Source organism: Diplotaxodon limnothrissa, linkage group LG3 (genome assembly GCF_057381915.1).
Source record: "Diplotaxodon limnothrissa isolate DT_005_m linkage group LG3, D_limnothrissa_male_GT1.1, whole genome shotgun sequence".
NCBI lineage: Eukaryota > Metazoa > Chordata > Actinopteri > Cichliformes > Cichlidae > Diplotaxodon > Diplotaxodon limnothrissa.
Window position 1 is genome coordinate 50,259,913 of NC_140598.1, and position 25,868 is coordinate 50,285,780.

The 25,868-nt window shown below is 37.9% G+C and overlaps 1 protein-coding gene across 1 annotated transcript in view; it reads left to right on the forward strand.

Moving 5' to 3' along the window:
• The first annotated feature begins 6,704 nt into the window (after positions 1-6,704).
• Positions 6,705-25,868, forward strand: part of LOC146636449 (basement membrane-specific heparan sulfate proteoglycan core protein-like) — a 35,229-nt gene continuing 16,065 nt past the window's right edge. The window contains exons 1-8 of the mRNA XM_085350332.1: positions 6,705-6,741; positions 7,082-7,114; positions 10,065-10,328; positions 11,393-11,674; positions 14,065-14,331; positions 14,934-15,197; positions 18,244-18,507; positions 24,861-25,160. Coding sequence (XP_085206458.1) covers positions 6,705-6,741; positions 7,082-7,114; positions 10,065-10,328; positions 11,393-11,674; positions 14,065-14,331; positions 14,934-15,197; positions 18,244-18,507; positions 24,861-25,160 — 1,711 coding nt within the window. The remainder of the gene's footprint in view (positions 6,742-7,081; positions 7,115-10,064; positions 10,329-11,392; positions 11,675-14,064; positions 14,332-14,933; positions 15,198-18,243; positions 18,508-24,860; positions 25,161-25,868) is intronic.

Consider the following 25,868-nt stretch of genomic DNA (forward strand, 5'->3'; position numbering starts at 1 on the left):
CGTCTTAAATCTTGAAGATTTTGGGTTCACCAATTTAGAAATAATCTTACTGCTGATGCAGCAGATGTCAGTGCGCTTAAAACATTTCCTCTGGATCACTTTTGTCTCCTTACAGGATTAAAAACATGAAAAAAGTCTGTGATTGTTTGTATGAGTGAGCATATCACTTCTGAATTATACAATCTACAGGTCACAACACTGATATCACAAACATGCTGATGTTGTAATTTAAATATGTTTGTCTGAAACGGGTCTCTGTTGTAAATGAGACATTGGGTATCAGTTACTGTACTGCAGGCGATGGCAGTTCGGCACTAAAGGGCCACTTTTTTCTCACAAATTTGCCACTTTAATGTCGAAACATTTTCCCTTCTTCTTTTCCTCATAGAAATGATGAATAAAAACACTTATTGGAATAACGGACACACAGATATTTCCACACTGAAACAGTATTACTATTACTTATATGGTTTGCCATGCTAAAAACATTTGTAACCCACAAACCAGCAATAATAGCATTTGTCCACATGGTGTCAGCATCTCTCCTTAACAGAATTGAGATACATGAAAATGTCTGAAGCCACAAGTTTGAACTTCGGATCTTTGTTGGAAAATAAGGAAATAATCACAAAGTCACTGAATCTTTTTCTGCAGCTGTGAACGTTTAAATGGTTTCTTTTCAGTCCTTCAGGCTCAGAGCTGATTTGTGAGGAGAAACGTAGCTTCATTAACACAACAAAACTAAGACAAAGAGGCCAACTACACCTGTGCATGGCCTTTTGTTACCCAAGCACCTCCCAGTAACTCTCCCACTATTCCCAGCACTGCTGAACCTCAGAAACCCCAAACACTACATTATGCTGTTGATTCTTTACTTTGTTGTTGTTTGTGTGTGTATACAGAGGCTTACAAGCTAACCTATACACCTATACAAACTATACTATACTATGTTGAGGTGGTGTGTAAGATCATCTGTAACTAACATTCACTCCCTGACTACTGATTATATGTTTCTCTACTACACCAGAGAATAAGTGATGCAGAAGTGGGCATAAAAAAAGAGAGGGCCACCATCCTGCAGGGAAAGACCTGGAGAAAGACAAAACAACACAACCAGGAAGAGCATCGAGGTGTGAGGAACCTCTGAGGAATGTCTGATAAATGGTTTGGTTCTTATACTGCACTTTTTTATTCTGAGCACTCAAAGCGCGTTACACAACTTGCCCAATTTACCCAAGCACTTTTTTCTATTTACTTGCTTTCTATCACATATTCACACTTCAGCAGATGGATCAGAGAGCAGCTTGGGGTTAGTATCTTCCCCAAGGCTATTTGGCACACAGACTGGAGCGAACCATCAACCTTCCAATCCTGTCCTGTCTGACAGGATTAAATTTATATTAATTTTGTCGCAAAGACACCAGTGACATAAAAAAATGCAAATGTTTTAATGACCTTTTTCTTAATGTTGGTCCTGGCTTGGCAAAAGAAATTTTAAAAACTGGAAACCCTCCTAAAATTAAAACTATTAATGTAGCAAACTCAATGTTTATGAGGGGAGTAGATGAAGAGGAAATTATTGATGCAGTTACATCCTTTAACTTCAAGAAATGAACTGACTGTGATGGCATTGATATGGACTTAATTAAAGATATTATTGGATGTATTGTGAAACTATTTACCTAAATTTGTAATCTGTCATTACAAAGTGGTTTATTTCCTGATATGATGAAAATTGCAAAAGTAGTTCCAATATCGTCCCATTTCTCTACTACTGCAGTTCTCTAAGATACTGGAAAAAATATTTTACAATAGATTGTTTTTGGTGATAAAGTCATATAATGTGCTATATGAAGAGCAATATTGATTTAGACCCAAAAGGACCACAACGCTTGCCTTAATGGAGTTAAGTAATGGAGTAAACACTGTTTTGAAAACAAAGAATATGCTGTCAGAGGTTTTTTTAGATTTAAAGAAAGTATTTGATACAGTTGATCACAACCTTTTACTTAACAAACTATGTACATATGGAATCAGAGGGGTGGCATTATCATGGGTTAACAGTTACTTTAAAAACTGTAAAAATAAATAAATACATAAATAAATGCCATAAATGCCAAAATTGTGTGTGAGGTTCCCCAAGGATCAGTTTTGGGGCCGCTGCTTTTCATATTGTGCATTAATGAGATATGTGCAATTTCAAACTCTTTGAAAGTAATATTATTTGCAGATGATACAAACTTACTGTGCTGTGGAAGTAACTTGGAGCAACATCTGAATGAACTATAAAATGAATTAAATAATCTGAAGACCTGGTTTGACCTTAATAAATTAACATTGAACCTGAGTAAAACAAAATTCATAATATTTGGGAATCGCACATATTCTACCGATAGTAAACTGACAATAAATAACATTGAATTAGACAAAGTATCTGAAATAAAATTCCTCGGTGTGATAATACATCACAAACTATGCTGGATTCACCACATTACTTATATCAAAGGCAAAATATCAAAGTCTCTGGCAATTCTCTACAAGGTTAAGGATCTCATCAATCAAACATCATTATATTATCTATTGTTCCATTATACTGCTGTACATGACATACTGTGTGGAAGTGTGGGGAAAGACGTATAAAACACACACCCATCCAATATAGATTCTGCAAAAAAGAGCAATAAGCATAAGAAATAAAACTAGTTCAAGAGAACCATTAAATCCACTTTTTATCAAATTAAATATTCTCAAATTTAAAGATTTGGTTGACCTCAGAACTGTGCAAACAATGTACAAATCAGCAAATAAATCTTTGCCCCACAAATTCAGAACTTGTTCCATGTAAGACCAAATACTCATGAGAGGAATCCTTATGTTCAGCAAGCCAATAGTAAGGACAAATGTAAAATATCACAGCATGACAGTCAGAGGAGTTAGTGTGTGGAACACCTGTACACATGAAATCAAGACAAGTACATCAGTACAAAAATTCACACAATTGCCTAATAATATAAATTGCATGAATATAGGAAATCTTCCTCTCAGTGACTGAGTTGTCTCATTGTGTCCTCATTCTGATGGATCAATGCCAGAGTAACCAAAGCTTAACCAAAGTGTTTATTAAGGTGTTTGTCACATAAAATAAGCTCAGAGATTAAGCAGATGTTAAACACAGGATGCTTAGTTTATGTAAAAATGTCGTTTGTTGTTGTTTTGGTTTACATGCTGCAAATGGTTTTATTTGTGTATGTTCATGTGTTAGACTTGTACATAGTTAAACATGTATGGATCAAATAATGTTGAATTCTAGCGATCGTGGCTCAAGAGTTGGGTGTTCGTCTTGTAACTGGAAGGTTGCCGGTTCGAGCCCCGGCTCAGACAGTCTCGGTCGTTGTGTCCTTGGGCAAGACACTTCACCTACCACCTACTGGTGATGGCCAGAGGGGCCGATGGCGCAATATGGCAGCCTGGCTTCTGTCAGTCTGCCCCAGGGCAGCTGTGGCTACAACTGTAGCTGACTCCACCAGTGTGTGAATGTGAGAGTGAATGAATAGTGGAATTGTAAAGCGCTTTGAGGGGTCCTGAAAAGCGCTATATAAATGCAAACTATTATTAAAAGTGTAAACTTCATCCTACTCCTTTTCGAGCACACACATTCTGTAGACATAGATATTTACATGAAAACTTGATGATTTTTACGTTTTGTTTTTTCTTTTTTCTCTTGTTATTTCAGTTATATTTAAATGTTTAAAATAAGAAAAATATATATATATTCTTCTAACTCTATCTATAAATTCATCAAACTGCAAACATGACAATACAGAATAATGCCGACACACAGGGCGGCAGCTACAGTGTGCATGAAGGGTTGTTGGTGGTTGCTGTCTGTTCTGCCACAGGTTTATTTTTAATCCACTGAATGGCCTCATATTCGACTGGGCCACATAGAAAAGAGGAAATGCAGCCTGTGGTTTGAAACAACAGTTTTGTGTGTAGCAATCTCTTATTTTAAGCCATCAGTATCCAGCAAACATAAGGTCCTAAAGCACACTGCACTTTATTGTCCTCTTTATACCCTGATGAGGACAATACTTTAGACCAGCGGTCCCCAACCCCCGGGCCTCGGACCGGTACCGGTCCGTGAGTCGTTTGGTACCGGGCCGCGAGAGTTGAGGCTCAGGTGTGAAATGTATGGTTTTCAGGGTTTTTATCGGTTTTCAGCGTTATTTTGTTATCGTTTTTATCATTTACTCAGTTTTCCTTGGTCTTTTCACGTGTGTTATGAATACATCTTCTTTTTTTCGGTACCGGTACTAGTTTTATTTTGTTGTATTTATCCACGACACCTTAAAGGCCGGTCCATAAAAATATTGTCGGGCATAAACCGGTCCGTGGCGCAAAAAAGGTTGGGGACCGCTGCTTTAAAATATTAACATGTCAGTAAGATGTGAAACTTTAATGATTGAGACCATGAACATATGCAGAAAGTGTTTAAACTCTGACCTGTAGATCAGACTGTGACAGGAAGGATCACTTCTCAAAATGATGGAAAATATTGTGTAAACATTGTTATTTGTTTAACTGCAAGTTCACACGGAGCTGCAGTCTTATCTGCACCATCTCTGCACTGAAACAAACCTCAATGATCTTTTGTTGTTTCCTTCATCAGCCTGCAGAGTTAAAATGAGGAATAACATTTACTATAGAAACTGTGCTTTAACTGCTACATTAACTATTTGCAGGTATTAAAGTAAAAGAAAAAAAAAAGATTACACATCTTTACTGTAACAGTGCCAGAGCTGACAGGTGGGGAGGTCCAGACTAGGAAGAAGAAATTAGAAGAACGAAAGAGAAGGAAAGAGAGAGAAAGAGAAAAAAGAGGTAGCGATACAGAAAACAAACAGCACCTGAAAGAGAGCAGAAGGAAGACAGAGACCCCATGAGGAGAGCTTCTGAGAACCAGAGGCAACGGGCAGCCGACCCTCCCAGAGTCCAGGGACCCGTCACAAGCTGAGGACAGGGCCCAGGGCTGTGATCACATGCACATAATATACAAGGACAAACAATCATCCACATCAAACCACCGCTCTAAAACACTTCAAAAACTCTGGTGTGGATGTGGTGTCTGGTGTGGTTACTTATTCTTGTTAGCAAACTTCAGTAAATGTAAAGAGGAAGTGGAAGTTTGCTCGAGTTATAAGTGAACTGTTTAACACAATGAAGCAACATGTGGTTTGTTGCTTTGTGCATTTTCTCAGTAGACTTTTACGATTCAAAGTTACTATGGCAACATGAGTAAAAATAAGGGCAAAAGTCTATCAGGAATAATTATTATAACATTAGATACACAGAAAAAAAACATCCGTCTACAGTCATGTTGTAGGTAATACACCACAGTATCTTCTGATCTATTAGTCTACACATCACTGAATCATTTGGACAGATTAACATTTGTGGAATCACACAGTGTTTAAGTCTCAGTTATTTATTTATGTTGACTGGAGGGTGTAAGTTGAAACTTCTGTGATCTGGAAGACTTTGTGATGACCCACAGGTAAGTCTCTGTGTTCATGTGATCAGTTATCTGTAACTCAGTTTTCTTCATTTGTTACCATCAAGGCCTGAAACTATCAGCTTCATAATAAAGGTCACCTTTGTTTGGTACTCTGAGTCCTGCTCTGGATATGGGTCTGCTTTTTGAACTGACTCTGAACACAATCACATGATCTTGGTTGGTAACATGTGGTGTTCAACACAAACATCATTATTACAGTGTTTCAATCATTGTTTCACATCATCAGTTTGTTTTATTTTATTGTGTTTACATGTAGTCAGAGGCTGAGGTCAGTGTGCATCTGCACATACATGTCAAAGCAAGACAAAGAACAGTCTGCAGAATAAATGAGTTCCTGCTTTACTTTGAAATGATAACAGATAATAAATATAACTTTGAATTTATCTATGAATTTAATTGTTCTTTAGTTGGTGAAACATAAAGGTCTTTAGTCTCACTTCAGCCACACACTGAGTCATTTCCTGTGTTTGGGTCTCCACCAAACTTAAAACCAGAATTTAACCACAAGGTGGAAACTTTCACAGGTCTGAGGTCAAAGGAGCCTTTTCACTATATTACTGCATGATGATGTTTCAGCTAAGAGTCAGATAAAATAAAGACATTTTAATGCAGCCTAAAGTAAGAATTTAATTTTAATTCAGCAGTTAAACAATTAAAAGGAGAAAAATGATTTTAAAAGGCTTTAGTGAAAATACAGGCACCAAAGTAGAAAAGCTGTTTTGGTATATTCACTCTCAGTGACTCCCAGTCTGCAGAAACCTGCCAGGAAACAAATATTAGTGGATATTGCACCCAAAAAATACCCCAAACGGGCAAAAGAAATGTCCTGACATGAAGCAACAGAACAGCTTTATATATTATAGAGAAAGGAAACAACACAACAAAAGAAACAAGCTTCTATGTTTGCAGTGGACGGGAAATATAAACATGTCAACCAACTGCTGCGGTCAAAGCTACAGGAGCTGTTTGAGTTTTGTGTGTAACGGCAGGAAGCACAGAGAGACCAATCAGAATAAGAGCCTGTAGAAAAACTCTTGTTGTATCTATATTAAACACAACTTCTCCTTTTTCTGCAAACTAAAACTGTTTGATTATCTGTGGATCAGAGTGCAGCAGGCTGGATGTGACGATGGGGCACTCTTTGCTCTGCATGATGGGCTTTTTCTGTAAGTACACGTCTGACATTGTTTGAACGGCAGCGATTAATGAAAATGTTTCTGAGCTATGAGAATTACAGTGAGTCACTGCTTTAACCTGTTTACCTGAGAGCTGGAACAAAGCAGACTTGTGATTCTTTAAGTGTTTAAATGTTTGATACACTGCTGCTTTTTGCATCACTAATAGTTACACACTGTGTTACAACAGTTTGGATTTTTATGATTATTTTATTTTATTGTCAAACAGATTACTGGTTATTACTGTTCATCTTTAATAAAGTCTTACTTTATATTGTTTTTGATCTTGCCAGTTGTATAATGTCTGATGAGGTTTTATTGATTATTTTAGTGCTCAGTACTGTCATCTGTGGAAATGCTGAAGGTAAGAAATGATTAGTTTCTTCCTGTTCATATATGTAGCTGTTATGTCCTATAATGTGCTCAATAATATCCTCCCTGTGTTTACATGTTATCTTCTGCACAGGCTCAATGCTTCTATTCAGCCTGTGCAGTTAAACATAAATGGCTTCAGTAAGCGCTCCATGTGGAGACTGTGGCGTTCTTCAGAGCTTTTACTGATGTACCATTTGTACCACTTTTCAGTCTGTAAAACTGTAACAACAAAACAGAGCAGGTACATTTAATCTCAGTGTAGATACACACATGTCACATGACCAATGCAAGATCATAACATTAACAATAAATGGACAAAGCCTGTCAAGTGACGTAAATACAAATACCACATGCTGACATGTTTTATGCTAACAGGCAAAACAAAGCACTAACAGTTAGCTTACAGTAGTAATGTAATAAACTTCACAGACCCACAAGAAGGACAGAGCACTAATATGTAGAAACAATCCATCATCTGCCCAAACTTACACTTTATCCCATCTCAAGAGCAGCAGATGCAGAACTATCACAGACACGGAGCTCTAGCCATTACTTGGCACTTCCGCTATTTAACCACTAGATGGCGGACTTTCACATTAACAGACCAGGAAGAAGTGTATTTGCTGAGCAATACTGTAGAATCATTTACTTACGGGATGAATAAATGTGACCCGTCATATAACAAACTTGAAACAAACTATATTTCAGGAATAACCTGAGGGATAAAATATTTTAAATGTGACAGCTCACACTCCACTGCGTTTATTGTTTAAAATACTAAAATGATCATATCAAGAGTGCAACCATGTGAGCAGATGTTTCAGCTGCTACATAAACTTTACATTTACTAGAGTTTGTTTCCTTGAAACTGACTGATTTCCTTTTCCATGCGTGTTTATTAGTCAATGCTAACAGATCACAGTTATGATTCACAAGATTGCACTTCTGCTGTGACAGATCCACAAGTGAATTTGGAGAGTTTTCTATAAGTAAAGGGTTCATAAACCCTGCGCTCAGGCTTACAGGCTCAGGCTTTTTCTCACGCTCAGAACAAACCACCAGGTGGCGTATTACTCACTCATTTAAGTGACGTTATTCTGCTGGTGGTGGTTATGTCAATAGAAACCAGGCTCACCTGCTCCCAGTCATTTCAAACTATTTACAGAACAATCAGCTGTTCTTTATTCAATAAGATGCCACAAATTATTTGTGCCACTCCAAAAAAATAATTTCTGTCCACTATAAAGGAGAACATCACGGCCTGATACCTGCAGGTCTGACAGCAGCAGGTGTATCACTCCTGTTTTCTACCTGGAGACAGCAGTCGCCTCATTGTTCTGACACGCAACACAAAACTATCCACAACACTACACACTAACTACACAAGACAACACTAACTACACGCTCCAAACACGCTAAACGTCACAAATCTCTCACATCTTAAAACTCTCTCTCTTTCTCTCTCTGTCACTCCTAAAACTTCCCCCTCTTCCTAAACAACCAAATGTCATGTTGCCATATCAATTTTTCATTGGTCGACATTGTACATTTTCCCACGAACAGGAACGGGCTGTTTTTTTGTTTTGTTTATTTTTTGCTCATAAGCACAGAGTGCTTGCTAGCGCTGTCCTTAGACAGTAAATGTGACGAAAGTATTCAGGAAAAAAACACAGCATATACATTGTTTATCATGACTCTGGTTTTACGTGGCCTATCAACACAATTTAAAAACTGGTATATATCACCTTCTTGCTTTGGCATCTTGAAGTGGTCATGTGATTGGCTTACCACGACTACTTTATTCTTCCGCAGTCAAACAGCAGCACTCATGCAATTGTTTTGCCACCTGAGCTTCAGGTGTTGTGGCAAAAAGTGATTGCTGTCCATGGGAGAGCGCAGCTGCTTACGTAGACAGCTACTTGCGTGCAACTGATATAAGATGCCGTAAGCTGAAGACAGCTTCAACCGTCTGTCTGTTACGTCGTTACTTATAATGCCGTTATTGCCATCACTGCTCACATTTGCAGTAGGAAAGAAAACTGCAGCTGGAACATCTGTGTGGCAGATGTTGTGGGTTTCTTCTTCTTCCACTAAAAGGATCACAATAACAACCTCATATTTTTCTAACTTACAAAACTTAAAATCAAGGCCACTCTGAAAGCTGACACCACACCAGCAGGGGGCAGTGTAACTCTGACCTCTGATGGACTGTGCAGACAGAATCTGATTTCAGAAAAAACCCATCTGACAATGAGATCATCTCTTTGAGCTCTAAGTGCAATCTCTATATCTGATAGAGACGTCTACACCTGCAGAGGAAGGAGAAGAAACACAAATTAAAAGCGAATCATTCGTCATTCAGGAAACTGATGAGTTTAGATATTTTTTCCAAGTTTAAAATGGCCTTCTCCGAATTATGGAGTGAATCACTGTTCAAACCAGTACTTAGAAAACTAAATATGTCAAATTAATAATTATTAGGCTCAGTGCGTCCTCAATGAAAACAAAACTTGTTTTTCAAGTCAAATTGTCACTAGAATACAAAATTATGATTCCCATTAACAATAGCAATAAAACCAGGACAGATATTTATAATGATTTTAGATTTCTATAATTCTGTTTATGTTATATTATTTTATTATTTTATTTTATTTTGTTTCTACCAGAGGGTGCTGTGACACCATCAGCGTCTCTATTTCCCAAGGCCTTGTATCAAAACGAGCTTCATGTACTGACTGTGTATTAGCATAAATCTGTGCATAAATCTATCCAGTGAACATTTTATGCACTAATCATTATGTTTTAATGATTGGACACTAATTTAAAAACTGAAGTTATTTGTACTTTAACAACTGCTGGCTGTTTTGTTGTGACTCTACTCTAATGTCGTGAATTTTTATGTTTCTCTTTTCCTAACTGGATCATTGTTATGTGACCAGTTCCCATTAAGCCCACTGTGACTGTGGAGCCATCCTGGCCTCAGATATACAGCGGTGAGACAGTCACTGTCAGATGTGAGATTCATGGAGGTGAAGCAGCTCAGTGGACGTATGAATGGAGTCCAGACAAGTTAAACACACCTCCAACATCTAATGAACACAAAATTACAGTTACTGAGTCTGACAGTGGAGGATACAGCTGCTTAGGTGGAAGAAACTCCTCCTGGACAGAGTCGAGTGATGTCATCACATTGAGAGTAATAGGTAAGTTGGACACATTTCTCTCATTTTAATTCCAAAAAGATTGCAAAATAATTTCCACAGTACTGTGCGTTTCTTTTTTTAGTTTGATATCTAAAGTCATGCACAACAGCTTTTAATGTTATTATATTAATATTAAGTAATCACTCAGGGTAAAAACGAGAAATAAAATTGTTTCTTACATGAAAAAAATAAATGCAAATGTAATTGCCCCAGTTTCTTCGTGTCTGTGGCTGCAAACACACAGTTTTCACCACTATTTCAAAATTGAATGAGAGCTGACGTCCTGCAGCTAAACTCTCTCCTCGGCTGAACACATGCTGCCATCAGCTTCTTCTCTGCTCGAAAGTTTCAAGACAATAACAACAAAATAGAATTCAAAAAAATAGAAAATAGAAAACAAATGAAGCCATTTGTTTATCTTATCACAAAATAATTTATTTCGTGATAAGATAAAGACACGTGATCATTTAAAGACACAGACACTCGTTTACATGTTTTTATTTCTTCACACACAGATGATTGAAACAGTCTCTTTACTGGCTTTGGAAAAAAATCAGTTGAATAACTGCAGACCGTACAGAACTCAACTATATTACTGTTTTGTCCTCTGTAATGGGCTGAGTCCTGACATGAAATCACAACCAGCCACAGAAACAACTTTTCTATATGGAACCAATGTTTTGATAACTCCACAGATTTATAAACACAACTTTAAGAGCAAAACACAGAGAGCTGTCTACACAAAGAGTTAACTCTCTTTGTGGAACAGAAAACTCAGTTTCCCTCATTTCAGGATTATTTGTATGTTTGTTTTCATTCACTCTGGTAGATTCTAAATATCATCAAATTACCTGTGTGTGTGTGTGTTTTTAAACAAACCTCCTGAAAGTTGATTTTCAAGTGAAATTGTCACCAGGATGCAAAATTATGACTACCATTAACAAGAGCAAAAAAAAACCCCAGGACAGCTTTAATGATGATTTGATATTTGTATAATTCTGCTATTGATTTTCAAGTCAAACTCACGAGTCAATCTCCTAATCATATATTTTTTATTTAAACAGCTCCTCCTGAGCCCACTGTGACCCTGCTGCCATCCAGGACTCAGATATACAGCGGTGTGATATACAGAGGTGAGGCAGTCACTGTCAGATGTGAGATTCATGGAGGTGAAGGAGCTCATTGGACGTATGAATGGAGACCAGACAAGTTAAACACACCTCCAACATCCAGAGAATACACAATCAGCGGTGCTACTAAGTCTGATGGTGGAAGATACAGCTGCCGGGGCAAAAGAGACTCATCCTGGACAGAGTGGAGTGACAACATCACATTGACTGTATTATGTAAGTGGGATTCATTCATTTAAATTTATCTTGCACAATGTTTCATCGAAGAACACAACAAAATACTTTGTCTTTCAACAAACCTCAAACTTTTGGTTTTTATTTGAATATCTAAATATTAAATCTGATGTACAACAGCTTTTAATGTAATTATAATAATACACAGCAATCACTCACAGTGAAACATCTGGAGATAAAAAACATATAGTAAATTACCTGATTTAATTTATTTAATAACATTTTTTTTAATTGTCACGCTCCTGGGTCTTTTGACCCAGTGTTCAGTGGGTTTTCTAAGTTCATTTGTTTATTAGTTCCCCCTTGTGTTTTCAACCCCTGCGTTAAGTCTCCCTTGTCCTTATGTGTTTTGAGTCTGCATGTCTTTTGTTGTCAAGTTCATGTTGTCATGTCTGCGTTTCATTATGTTTCCTGTTTTATTTTGAAAAAGGTCCTATGTTCCTGTGTTTAGTGTGTTTAGTTTTACACTTCCCCTTTGACATCGTTATGCTCATGTTTCAGCTGTTTGTCCATGTGTTACCACTTCTCCTGATCACCTCCTGTGTGTATTTAAGTCCTCAGTCTTCCTGTGTTCAGTGTTGCGTCCTCCCTCATATATGTCTGTGTGTTTTGTTTGCCATACCTACCAAGTTTATTTTGTATTGCCAAGGTTAGTGTAGTTTTTCCAGTGTTCAACAATGAAGCTCCCATTTTGAGTTTCAGCCTGGTAATCAGGTCTTTTTTTTTTCTTAGCATTTTTACATTAAATCCTCGAGCTTTCAGGTTTGACCAAAATGTAGTTGAATTATATCAGATGCTGGTCTGGTATTTAAGCCTTTCTCATTACAGGTTTCTTTTGGATTCATTTCACTATTTCATGTTCAAGATGACATTTTGAAATTGATGAAAACATAGTAGTTGTAGCACTCTGCCACTTGTCCCTGGCACCACACCCCCAAACACACACAAGTAGAGAGCTTTTGGATTCTGTTCCCACTTTTTATTTCTATTTCCGCACACACACACACACACACACACACACACACACGCTGGAGCCATTTTCTCCGTTCTGTTCCACTTTCAGCCTCAGTCCGACTCCCCTCCTCCAGACCCCTGCAGCTACTAAAATAAGGGAAAAGGTCATTAGTGCGGCTGGGATCAGCTGTTTCTGCCACCCACCCCTGATGCTGTCCCCTCAACCTGCTGCTCCACCCCTGCCCTGCAACTGAGCTCCAAACCACACCCACCACAGGTGTTCACGAGTCTCACCTTCAATGATACAAGAAAAACCTCTAATGTAGAACAGGTCCATATGTGGATCATTTGTTTACAGTTCAGTTTATGGAACATTAGTGAGAGTTACCTTGATCTGCTGCTGATGAAGTTTTTAGTAAACTTGTGACTTTTGTTGAGCCCACGTGCTTGATGTTGTAAACAGTTTCCTGTGACATGTTTACATTCCTGGTTATCTTTTAAAAGTTTGTATGAATTGACTGGTTCAGAAAAGTTTGGACTTGTCTATAAAATTACAAACAGATTTTGGCAAAACTACTGTTGTGTTCAGCACATTAGAGTCAGTCTGATCCTGCTCTCCTTATATGTGCTTAATATTGGACATGTAATGGAGACACATGGTGCATCTTCTTATTTTGCATATGCTGATGACACAAAGATATGCTGTACTTAGACCATGTGACCCTGGCATGTTGAGTTCTCTTAATGACCGATGACTTTGAGGCTCAAACTGAATGTGAGCTAATGTCCTCCAGCTAAACTCGGACAAAGCTTTAAATGTTGTCACTGAATCTCCTCGACTGAACACACGCTGAACACATGCTGCCATCAGCTGCTTCTCTGCTGGAAAATTTCAAGGCAATAACAAACAAAAGTAGAATTTGAAGAAACCTACATTTCAGACTCATATGACATCAGAAATGCAGTCATGTATTTATCTCTTTAAGTAGAAGGATAACAGCCAACTGACAACTCTGGATTATATGTTGATAAATGTACAAATATGCAAATGTGAAGATGTAGAAATAAGTAAATAGTGGGATATTTGACTTTTAAAAGTATTTATACAATGTAAAATCTGAGAAACTGAAGTTGTTTACATGATATTGTGTTAATGTGTTGATGTTCAGTCTCACAGTTTAGATTTGTGCACACCTGGTTGTTTTCAGTCACTCTGCTGGTAGATTCTAAATATCAGCAAATTACCAGGTTTAATATGTTTATTTTTATTAAAGTTTTTTTTGTTGATTTTCAGTCAAATTGTCACTGGGATGAAAAAAATGTGATTACCACTAACACGAGCAATAAAACCAGGAAAGCTTCAATTATCATTTCATATTTCTATAAGTCTGATGATGTTATATTTTTTATTTGAACAGCTCCTCCTAAGCCCACTGTGACCCTGCAGCCGTCCTGGACTCAGATATACAGCGGTACCACAGTCACTGTCAGATGTGAGATTCAGGGAGGTGAAGGAGCTCAGTGGACGTATGAATGGAGACGAGGCCAGAAAAACATACCTGAAACATCCAATGAATACACAATCAACAGAGTTACTGAGTCTGATGGTGGAGGATACAGCTGCCGGGGCAGAAGAAGCTCTTCCTGGACAGAGTGGAGTAATAGCACGCCATTGAGAGTAATAAGTACGTTGGACATATTTCACACATTTTAATTTACACTGCAGTGTTTCATCAACTCAACCAAACACGTTATCTTTCAACAGCACTGTAGGTTTATTTTGTTGGTTAGTATCAAAAGCAGTTTAAAATATTTTTAATGTCATTATAAAATATTTAATAATCACTCTGAAAAATATTTTGTTATTTTGATAGAAGAATTCAGTCCAAATGTAATAATCCTAGTCTCTCCCGTCTTGACCTCATGGCTGCACATGTGGAGTTTATCACTGCAGATCAGTTACTTCCTTTCTTTTTAGCATTTTTACATTAATTCCTCGACGTTTCAGGTTTGACTACAATATAACCTCATTTTATTAGAGACTGTTCTGCTACATTACAGTAACTTTTGGAATCTGAACAAAAGATGATAACTGTGCAAAGTAAATACTGCACACTTTGTAAAAAATGTTGTGTTACAGTTTGAAATTGTTATGATGTGACTTTGTTTTAAAGTTTAAACTGTTTGTCTGTGAATCAGTTGTTTTGCAGTCACTCTCCTCTTATGTTATAAACAGCAGAGTTTCTATGTTTCTCTTCTCCTAACTGGATCATTCTTATGTGAACAGTTCCCACTAAGCCCACTGTGACCCTGCAGCCATCCTGGACTCAGATATACAGCGGTGAGACAGTCACTGTCAGATGTGAGATTCAGGGAGGTGAAGGAGCTCAGTGGACGTATGAATGGAGTCCAGCCAAGTTAAACACACCTCCAACATCCAGTGAATACAGAACCACAGTTCCTGAGTCTGACAGTGGAGGATACAGCTGCCGGGGCAGAAGTGACTATTTGTTAACAGAGTGGAGTGATATCATCAGACTGACTGTATCATGTAAGTTGATCACATGACAGGACATTTTAATGTTAATTTATTTTACACATTTCATGCAAAAGTACAACAAAATATCAACAAAAGTAAACAAAGTTTTAATGGAGTTATAAACAGTAATCACTCAAAAGAAAAATATATTCAGTAAATCTGATGAAAATAATGATCCCAGTTTCTTCACCTCAGTTGTTGCACATGTGGAGTTTTCATCACTGCAGCTCAGTGTCATGATGCAGTTCTTTAGTTTTAGCATTTTTCTTTTTTCGTATTCCTCAAAGTGTCCATCTGACTACAATTTGGCCTCGTTTTAGGAGAGACTGCTCTGCTATGTTTGCCTTTCTCTAACTGCTGGTATATTTACTCATAGCAGTATTTTTTTTTAACTTTATTTATCTTTACATTTTCCAAATTAAACATCTTGAATTTGGGGCAAAATAAGAATTTAATTTTACTCTGAATGAAGATTATTTTCTGTAAAACTGAACTCAGATAAAGGTTTTTACAAAGGTTTTGTGTAGTTTTGACTTTGTTGCTACATGAAGACTTTGTTTTTCACCATTTATGAACTAATAATCACTTTATGAGAGCAGAGCATTTTCCAGCTTTGAATCCATTGCTGGAAGTTTAACAGCATTGCTAGCAAACAAGAGCTAACTGACAACTCATGGATTATATGTTCCTAAATGTCTACATATGTAAATATGAAGATGTAGAAATACGTAAATTGTTAAATATAAAGATCATTAAATTACCTGGTTTAATTTATTTATTAAAAAAAAAGAACCTTTTGATTTTCAAGCCAAATATCAGTCTGCTAATGATTTTTTTTTTTTGAACAGCTCCTCCTAAGCCCACTGTGACCCTGCAGCCTTCCTGGACTCAGATATACAGCAGTGTGATATACAGAGGTGAGACAGTCACTGTCAGATGTGCGATTCAGGGAGGTGAAGGAGCTCAGTGGACGTATGAATGGAGACGAGGCCAGTTAAAAACACCTGCAACATCCAGAGAATACACAATCAGCAGTGCTACTAAGTCTGACAGTGGAGGATACAGCTGCCGGGGTAAAAGAAGTTCCTCCTGGACAAAGTGGAGTGATGCCACCAAATTAACTGTATTATGTAAGTTGGACATATTCAGTAGGTTTGATGAAAAATGAAATACAAATGTAATGATCCCAGTTTCTTCACCTCAGTTGTTGCACATGTGGAGTTTTCATCACTGCAGCTCAGTGTCATGATGCAGTTCTTTAGTTTTAGCATTTAGCAAGTTTCGATTTGACTACAATTTGGCCTCATTTTAGGAGAGACTGCTCTGCTACGTTAGCCTTTCTCTAACTGCTGGTATGTTTACTCATAACAGCAGTTTTTTTTACTTTACTTTATTTATCTTTAATTTGCCAAATTAAACATAATGAGTTTGGGGCAAAATAAGAATGTAATTTTTTTCCAGTCTAGTTTCGGTCAATATTTGACTATAAAAATTGTTTATACAATGTAAAATCTGAGAAACTGAAGTTGTTTACATGATATTGTGTGTTTATGCGTTGATGTTCAGTCTCACAGTTTAGATTTGTGCACACCTGGTTGTTTTCAGTCACTTTGCTGGCAGAGTCTAAATATCAGCAAATTACCAGGTTTAATCTGTTTGTTTTTATTAAAGTTTTTAATGTTGATTTTCAGTCAAATTGACACTGCGATGAAAAAAAAAATGTGATTACCACAAACAAGAGCAATAAAACCAAGACAGCTTTAATGATCATTTCATATTTCTATAAGTCTGATGATGTTATATTTTTTATTTGAACAGCTCCTCCTAAGCCCACTGTGACCCTGCAGCCGTCCTGGACTCAGATATACAGCGGTACCACAGTCACTGTCAGATGTGAGATTCAGGGAGGTGAAGGAGCTCAGTGGACGTATGAATGGAGACGAGGCCAGAAAAACATACCTGAAACATCCAATGAATACAGAATCAGCAGACTTACTGAGTCTGATGGTGGAGGATACAGCTGCCGGAGCAGAAGAAGCTCTTCCTGGACAGAGTGGAGTAATAGCACCCCATTGAGAGTAATAAGTAAGTTGGACATATTTCACACATTTTAATTTACACTGCACAATGTTTCATCAACTCAACCAAACACTTTGTCTTTCAACAGCAATGTAGGTTTATTTTGTTGTTAAAAAGCAGTTTAAAATATCTTTTAGTGTCATTATAAAATATTTAATAATCACTCAGTGAAACATCTGAAAAATATTTTGTTATTTTGATAGAAGAATTCAGTCCAAATGTAATAATCCTAGTCTCTCCCGTCTTGACCTCATGGCTGCACATGTGGAGTTTATCACTGCAGATCAGTTACTTCCTTTGTTTTTAGCATTTTTACATTCATTCCTCGACGTTTCAGGTTTGACTACAATATAACCTCATTTTATTAGAGACTGTTCTGCTACATTACAGGTTCCACTTAGATTCTTTCATGTAATTGTTGTTAATGGCATTCAGTTATTTTAATTAATGAAAAATAAAGGTGTTCATGAGTGTCATAATATCTTTAATGATACGACAGCTAGAAGAACCTCCAGTGTGGAACAGATGCATTAGTGGATCAGTAGTTTAAGGTTCAGTTCATGGAAAATCTGTAAAAGCCACAAGAACCTGTTTGTTATACAATAACTACAAGTGTGACACACTCCAATGTCCCAAATCAGCAACTGCACCAGTTTCACATGATGACCTCATCAGAACTTTTAGAAAACGGTTCTCACATGATAATTTCTTCCAGTCTTCTTAATCTGCTGTCAACTTATGAAAAATAATCTGTAACTTTTGGAATCTGAACAAAAGATGATAACTGTGCAAAGTAAATACTGCACACTTTGTAAAAAATGTTGTGTTACAGTTTGAAATTGTTATGATGTGACTTTGTTTTAAAGTTTAAACTGTTTGTCTGTGAATCATTTGCTTTGCAGTGACTCTACTCTTATGTTATAAAAAGCCATGTTTTTATGTTTCTCTTCTTCTAACTGGATCATTCTTATGTGAACAGTTCCCACTAAGCCCACTGTGACCCTGCAGCCATCCTGGACTCAGATATACAGCGGTGAGACAGTCACTGTCAGATGTGAGATTCAGGGACGTGAAGGAGCTCAGTGGACGTATGAATGGAGACAAAGCCAGAAAAACATACCTGAAACATCCAGTGAATACAGAATCACAGTTACTGAATCTGATGGTGAAGGATACAGCTGCCGGGGCAGAAGGGACTATTTGTTAACAGAGTGGAGTGATATCATCAGACTGACTGTATCATGTAAGTTTCATCCACATCATCTGCTATCAAAATAAGTGAAATCACTTGTTTTGCAGCTTTGTAGCGGTTTCTTTTGTGCTGTTAAGTAAAATATTTTTCTTTTATTCTGATAACAAAAAACTGTAAAAAGCAGCTTTTTATTCACAGTGAAGAGAACAAAACATATCAGAGTAACCTCTCTGCTGTGCAGCTCTAATACATGAAGTGCAGAACAAATGCTGAACCTGTTTCAGCTGCTCCACCACATCCACTAAGAACAACAGTAACATCCAATATTTTCTCTTCTGCATTTGTCTTATTTTTATTTTTTACCTGTTGCACCAACATATGATGCAGTTACTTCAGTTGTTTTTAACATGTTACCTCTTTTAAATTAATCTTAGAGGCTTTAGTTAAAGTGTCTGCTCTCATCAGAAACACACACTGCATCTTTTTCACTTAATGAACTCTGAACTGCAGACAACAATATGGCCTCATTTTATAGAGATTGACAGACCACGTGACTTTCACGCATTGCTTTGTGGGTACCCGTGGCAACAAAATCAAAACACTGCATCAAGCACTAGTATTTCCAGCACCGGTAATCATTAATTCTGCGGTTTTAATCCCTACTTGCATTTTATTTGCCCCAAAAACAGTTATGTACAAAACGACAGACAACACGGCAGGTCCGTACAAAGACAGACTTGACGAAAAGGCAAAAAAAAAAAAGGACGAGGAAAAAATCAAAGGAGTAAAAGGGTCAGACCCATACGAGCATACAGAGTGAAGTAAGGACGTTAGCGTGCTGCCCAACTTTCATCACGCACATTTTATTATTATATGGTCCTAAGTTTTAGTGCATACACTCACAAGATGTTTATTAACTTCAGATCCGTGCAACAAGCCCAGGTCCAGTTTACTTTGGTGATTTGGACTATTCCATTTCACAGCTGTTGTTAAATTATTTTCCTCTATCTCCTGTACAGGCAAACGCAAACTATTTGTCGTTTCAGGTTGTAGTATTACACAACATTTTCGGATCTGATAGAAAAAAAATGAGTGTTTCGTAATTCATTCAATTTATTGTCTTTATTTATAACTGGTATTATTGTTTCATTCTATTATAGAATCTGACAAGAAAGATGCAAAATTGTATTCCATCATGCTTTATTAGCTGCTTCGCTGACAAACAAATCAACAATGCAAAAAAAAAAAAAACACAACATACTGGAAAACAGTTATTCATCACTTGATTGCTTCAATACAACCCTTGGGCACATATATGCGGGACATTTCGTGGCTGTTTTGATATCGCTCTCTCTCTTAACCGATCAAATCTCACTGTGGTAGCAGCTTTAAACTCGGTATGACCAGGTTGATAGAGGGTGCCCAGTCTGGATCGCATTCCTGCATTTTGTAGACTGGTTTTCCTACAAAACACAACAAACATTAGCCCGCAAAGCCACAGTGAACAAAGCAGCGTAGCGCAACTAATTCAATTCAAATCAATATAAGACTTATTTGTAAACTACATCAACAATTATGTTATGATAAATTACGTAATAACTACAACAGAAGACCTACCTTTGTGGAAATGCTTGGAGCAGACTAACATGTGAGCTGAAGTCTTCCTGGATGTTATATTTGGTCTTCGAATGGCTGAAATCCAGGCCATCTGTCGCCTCTTTGTTGCATCGGAAACATGGCTGGAACAATTTCTCTTCCACGACGTAATCCGATAAAAAACTATCTCTTTACCCGTCGGCTTCTCGTGGCTGTCATGCGTCACTATACGGCTAAGCTACTCACGCAGAGAAGAACGGCTGCTGCTGCCATCATCATCCATCATCATTTCTGCTACACTGGCAGGGCTACGGGCCAGGACTCTCCTCTTCGGGTTCTTGGGGGATGTTGCTAGCTCCGGGTCCGATAACAGGCACCACACCCGCAGTAGATGTGCTGCTCGGTGTGAGGTCTTGCAGCAAGCTATCAAATATGGTGCATTTCTCGGCTTTTAAAAAAACGCTACGCTTCGCCAGGTGTTTCATCAGATTCGAGGTGTTACCTCCTTTGCACAGTATCAGCTTAAAGCACTTGTTGCAGGCTGCTGAGTTTGCATCTTTTGCTGTGAAGTACAGCCAGACTTTTGACTGCTTCGCCTTGGGCATTTTTAATCTGTAGCTCTGCTCTAAAAGAACGAACATACCTGGGCCCGCCTTCTATCCTTGGAAAGGAAAAATGACTGGCTAGAGTCCAAAGTGTATGACATCTTACGAATAAAAAGCACCAAAATAAAGCACCGAAATGTGCGCTGCTTTTCGATCTGATTACTACTGTTTATGTCAGAACCGATACCGGTACCGATCCCTAGTCCTTAGATGGCACCGCTCGGTCCTTGCAGCAGATTTCTACCAAAAAGATCGGCTGCAGGCTGTTTTTTTAAAGAAAAGAAAAAACAGCCTGCACACAAATCTGTGGAGCAATCACTTCTCTTGTAATAAAGCACATATTTCTACCGACTAATCTTCCCTGTATCCCATTTGTACAAATTTTAAAAAGTAAAATCAAATTCCTCAAAGTGTCTTTACATATCATACATCTATACAGTTCTTACTGGCCAATAACAATACATATATTATACATTTTAGTGCAAATCAAGTGAACCATGAAAAGTGTCTCATGCAAGCGCATTAGCCCAGGGAGCACATGTGGGTATGCTAGCATACTTCTCACAGGGCTAACACAGCTAAGAAATCCTTAACAGCTTCTGCAATCACATTTCCAACAAAACATCATATCCTGACCGATTTTATAACTTTGAAACCGGACTGTGAATCACAATTCAATTTGCATAATTTGAGACTCACCAGGATATTCTTCACACCAGGCACGTGCAGAGGGGGGGGCTAGAGGGGCTTGAGCACCCGCCCCTTTCCTGATGGGTGCCCAAAGTGCCCTTTTGATAAGGCAACTTTTTATAAAGAAATTATTATTATTTTTTATGTGTGTGTGGGTGCGGAGTCCTGTCTGTGCCCCTCAACAATAATATTTAACTATTAATCACAGTTTTGCTAAATAAAAGGATCTGGCTTGCATCAGTCACATGATCACATTTAACCAATGGTCGCCCTTGACGGCAGAACGCGCTGGTTACGAGCCGGGAACGAGCTCACAAAGAGCACGCGCATTTTTAGCGGTCCGGAGCTGTAGGAGAAACACAAGTTAACTCAGAGACACAGACTGATGCGATACAACCAGTAAGTAGGTGTACAGCGTACACTGTAGTGTGTAGCACCCAGGAGTATTAGCTTATCACGTACACGTTGGTAAGCTGTCTTGTTGCAACTGACGAACTGAAACAAACGAGCGTGCTGTGTGTGCAACAGCGCGACAAACATTACCTGTCCTTTTATTAACTGCACAAGTAGTGCTGGTCATAGCTGCTGGCTACCTGTGTAAGGCTGTCATGGGTCTGTAGCTCTGTCACCGTTTTAGGGAACATATTTAGTTTTAAAGTATTTAGAAACATATTTAGTTTTAAAGTAAGTTTCCGGGCTTTTCCTGCCTTTCTGGAGGGATTATATTTCACTAAAAAACGATCTAATATGCATGTCCACATAATTATGCATTATTATAATTATAATATATTTAAAAACACACGTTGTATTTTAAAGAACATACATTAAGAAGCAGACTATATTAGATTTATATTTTAAATAAGACAAAATTTGGATTTTACAGCAGTAAAATTATTGTATTTCTACAGTTTAAAAATGTAATAAGCTTTGCCCCTGCACAGAGTGGATAGTGAAACAAATGGAATCATCATAAATACATTATTTCATATTTATTACTTCCCCCTCCTCATTGCTTTATTATTGTAGCTCTAGTAATAAATAATAATGTATGGATTCTGGATCAGCACCATGATGCCCATAGTATATACAGTATTCTGAAGAAGGTCTAAAATGCCACTGTGTGTGCGTGCATGTGTGTGTTTTATTTAGATGTATTTTTAAAAAAAATATTACTCATGATATAACATTGTCCAGACATGGCTGGTAAGGACATGAGGAGGAAACAGTAGGAGCTGTGTGAGGCTACTAAAGGCAGTGCTATAACATTTTTCTGTCATCATTTTATTATAGATTAAGTGCAAGAGTTGTTAGGTGTGGATAATTAGATTATAGTTTATTGCAATAGCAAGTTGTGCCTTGTTCTCACATAGACAGCAAGTGGAGAGTGATATATGAAATGATGGGAAGGAAGGAAGAAGAGAAGCAAAGAGTGATTCACAGGCAGAGCCTAAATTATTTCTCACAGTTTTTTGTTGCCTTATGGTTCCAAGCGCTGTCACCAATCTTTGCATTTTGTTATTATCTCATGACACTTGTTTAATCAGCTACCATCTCTCCTATGGACTTTTTAATGTCTACAGTCTCAGATCAACACAGCCCTGCCCTTCCCATATTAGATTCTTGATGAATGTGTGTTGTTGTTATTCAGCCTGGTTCAATGTGCCCCTTTTTAACTTTGAGCACCCGCCCCTTTAAAGCTCTCTGCACGGCCCTGCTTCACACAATACATTAACTCTGTAGCTCAACAGGATTGAAAGTTCCACAACAGCTTTGTGCATCTACAAAACAAAATCACTGCTCAAAACAAAGTTTCATGGAGCTCTTTTACCCATTAAACATAGTGCAATATACAGAGAGATGTACCTTGCTCCAGACAATATGGAGCACATATAATGCACACCTAGAGCAGAGCTGCGGTGCATTCAAGGTACATAGGAAAACTTATACTTAACAAAAAGTAAAACTTAAAAAAAAAAACATTTACAATAAAAATAACCATGGGTTACATAGACATTTACAGATAACTAGGACCAGAGTCTTTGTTCTCACCAGCAGTTTATACCTAGCTGCCCTAAAATAACAGATCAGGGTGAACTTTGAACTTGTTTTTGGGAAACAGAAGGCACGGAAATATACAAACAGTTTCCAGTTTACATTAATTTATGCATCCAAAAACCAGAGTAAAATAAATTTAAGTAAAACAACAATATAAATAAATGTCTCTCTCTCTGTCCAGTTCAAGTTAGTTTGACTCTTATCTGTGTTAACTACAAGTTAACCTGTGTTAGCTCCTTCAGGGTTAACCAGCTTTCTTTCAGCTGCTCTTCAAACTCTGATCAATATGAGCCGACTCAGTTTACTCACTAGACCTGCAGAGTGGCTGTTTAGGAATAATCAGTAACAGAGTGAGTTACCAGTACAACACCAACACAACGAATGGAATTACAACACTGAAAGCACAAAATCAGCTGTCCACAGATTTACAGAGAAACCTTTCACAGTCACAGTCTGGTGTGGAATCAGTTCTTGGATTAAATCCTCTGTGTGTCGCAGTAACAGGGATTATGGTGGAGTCGTGTCACAGTTTAGAAGTGTGAGTCAGTTTCTCTGGAATATCAGTTGATCCATCAGGAATCCAGGGGTTTTGTTAAGGTCTTAAGGTCGGGGGCTCTAATCCACTGAACGGCTACCCTGAGGTACCCCTGAGCAAGGTACCATCCCTACACACTGCTCCCCGGGCGGCCAGTGGCTGCTAACTGCTTCACTGAGTGAATGGGTTAAATGCAGAGAGGAGTTTCCCCATGGGGATCAATAAAGTATACATTATTATTAGGAACAGAAGATTTCAGTGGAAGTTCAGATCTCCTAGAGGTGGATCATTAAGGTTCAGCAGTATCAGGTTTCAACGCCAAGATCTGCACTCGGCTAATTAACCTGGCCTGTTGTGCAACATAAACACTGAGGTCTTATTCCAGCATTCCTAACAGCTCAGCTGGAAATCACATCCAAACTGCTCCCTGTAATGTCAGCGTGCTTATTAATGTGGCCTAAAGACATCTGTGCACATCGACAGGAAATGTCAGCTTCCACAGCAAAAGAATATAAAACACACTTACTAGGTCTCATCTTAGCTATCAGAGGCTTCAACATCAGATTTAGTAAAGAACAAGCACATAGCATGCTAACTGACACCAAAGACAACCAACTGTGACTCACCAAATCCTCATTTAAACTGCATCAAACAGATTTTATCCACCAGGACTGAAGTTGGACACCATCACTGTGAAAGAGTGGAAGTAAAAATGCATCTGTTTATAACTTGCTCTCTTGTTGAATCTCTTCCCCTCACTCAGGTTTCTCCTGCTTGCTGTCATATTTTCTTTAAGCTGTTTGAACACTTTGTAAAATGTGTTTCTGTTCATATAGACTGAGATTATTATTCTTTGTATGAACTGAGCTCACTGTTCAGAGTCTGTACTACATGTTCACTGAGAGAAAATCTTTGTTGAACAGATAAACCCCGTCCTGTCCTCACTGTGTCTCCATCATGGCTGAGTCCTGGAGCCTCAGTAACTCTGAACTGTGAGGTTGAACATCTGTCTGCAGGATGGAGCTTCTACTGGTATAAAGCTGTTCCTGATCTATCAGAGAAATCCTCCAGTTATGAGCTGCTACCTGATGGCAGTGGGACTGCAAACAACTCCTACATCATTCATGGACAGACACACACAGCAGGATATGTGTGCAGAGCTGGAAGAGGAGACCCAGAGTATCACACTGATCACAGTCAACCAAAGTTTGTCTGGTCTGCAGGTCAGCTTGTTTCTCTGTCCTTTCAATAAGCTCATGTTAGGTCATCATTTTTATTCAACAACATTTAGACCATTAAAATCTCATCTCCATGACAACCATTTATGCCTGTGTACATTAAAACTCCCCAAAAGAAGAACTGAACTGAATATTTTCCTTTCTCTCTGTGATCAAACCAAACTGAATTTCCTTGTTTCCTTTTCTTATTTTTCAGTTTTTATTTAATGAGATAACATGAAAAACAAAAGACATCTATGACATTTTAAATGTTTTGATATTTAAACTCATGTTTCTGTTTGTACTGATTATTTTTACTTAGTGCACAGACAGGATTTACACAGTTAAGACTCTTTGTTTAGTGCTCAGGTAGGTGTTCAGATAAAAAAGTCAAATATAGTTAATAAAGAAACAAAGATGTCAGCAGGCAGGTTAACAGCTCTGACAAATACAAGAGAAGCACTGACTACAGATGGACGCTAGAAGAAGACGTCACAAATAACAGCTGCTGTTATTGTTCATTTAAAATATACTTCAAAGGTTTTTAGTTTTGGTCCTGCTGCTGCAAAATATCTCACTGTAGAAGGAATCTGTGAAACAGACAATATCACAGAATTATGACAGAAACATTACAGCAAATGACTGAAGTGTGTTCAGAGTGATCTGTATCAGGTGGATGATGCTGAGAGTGATGACTCAAAGCTCATGATGTCA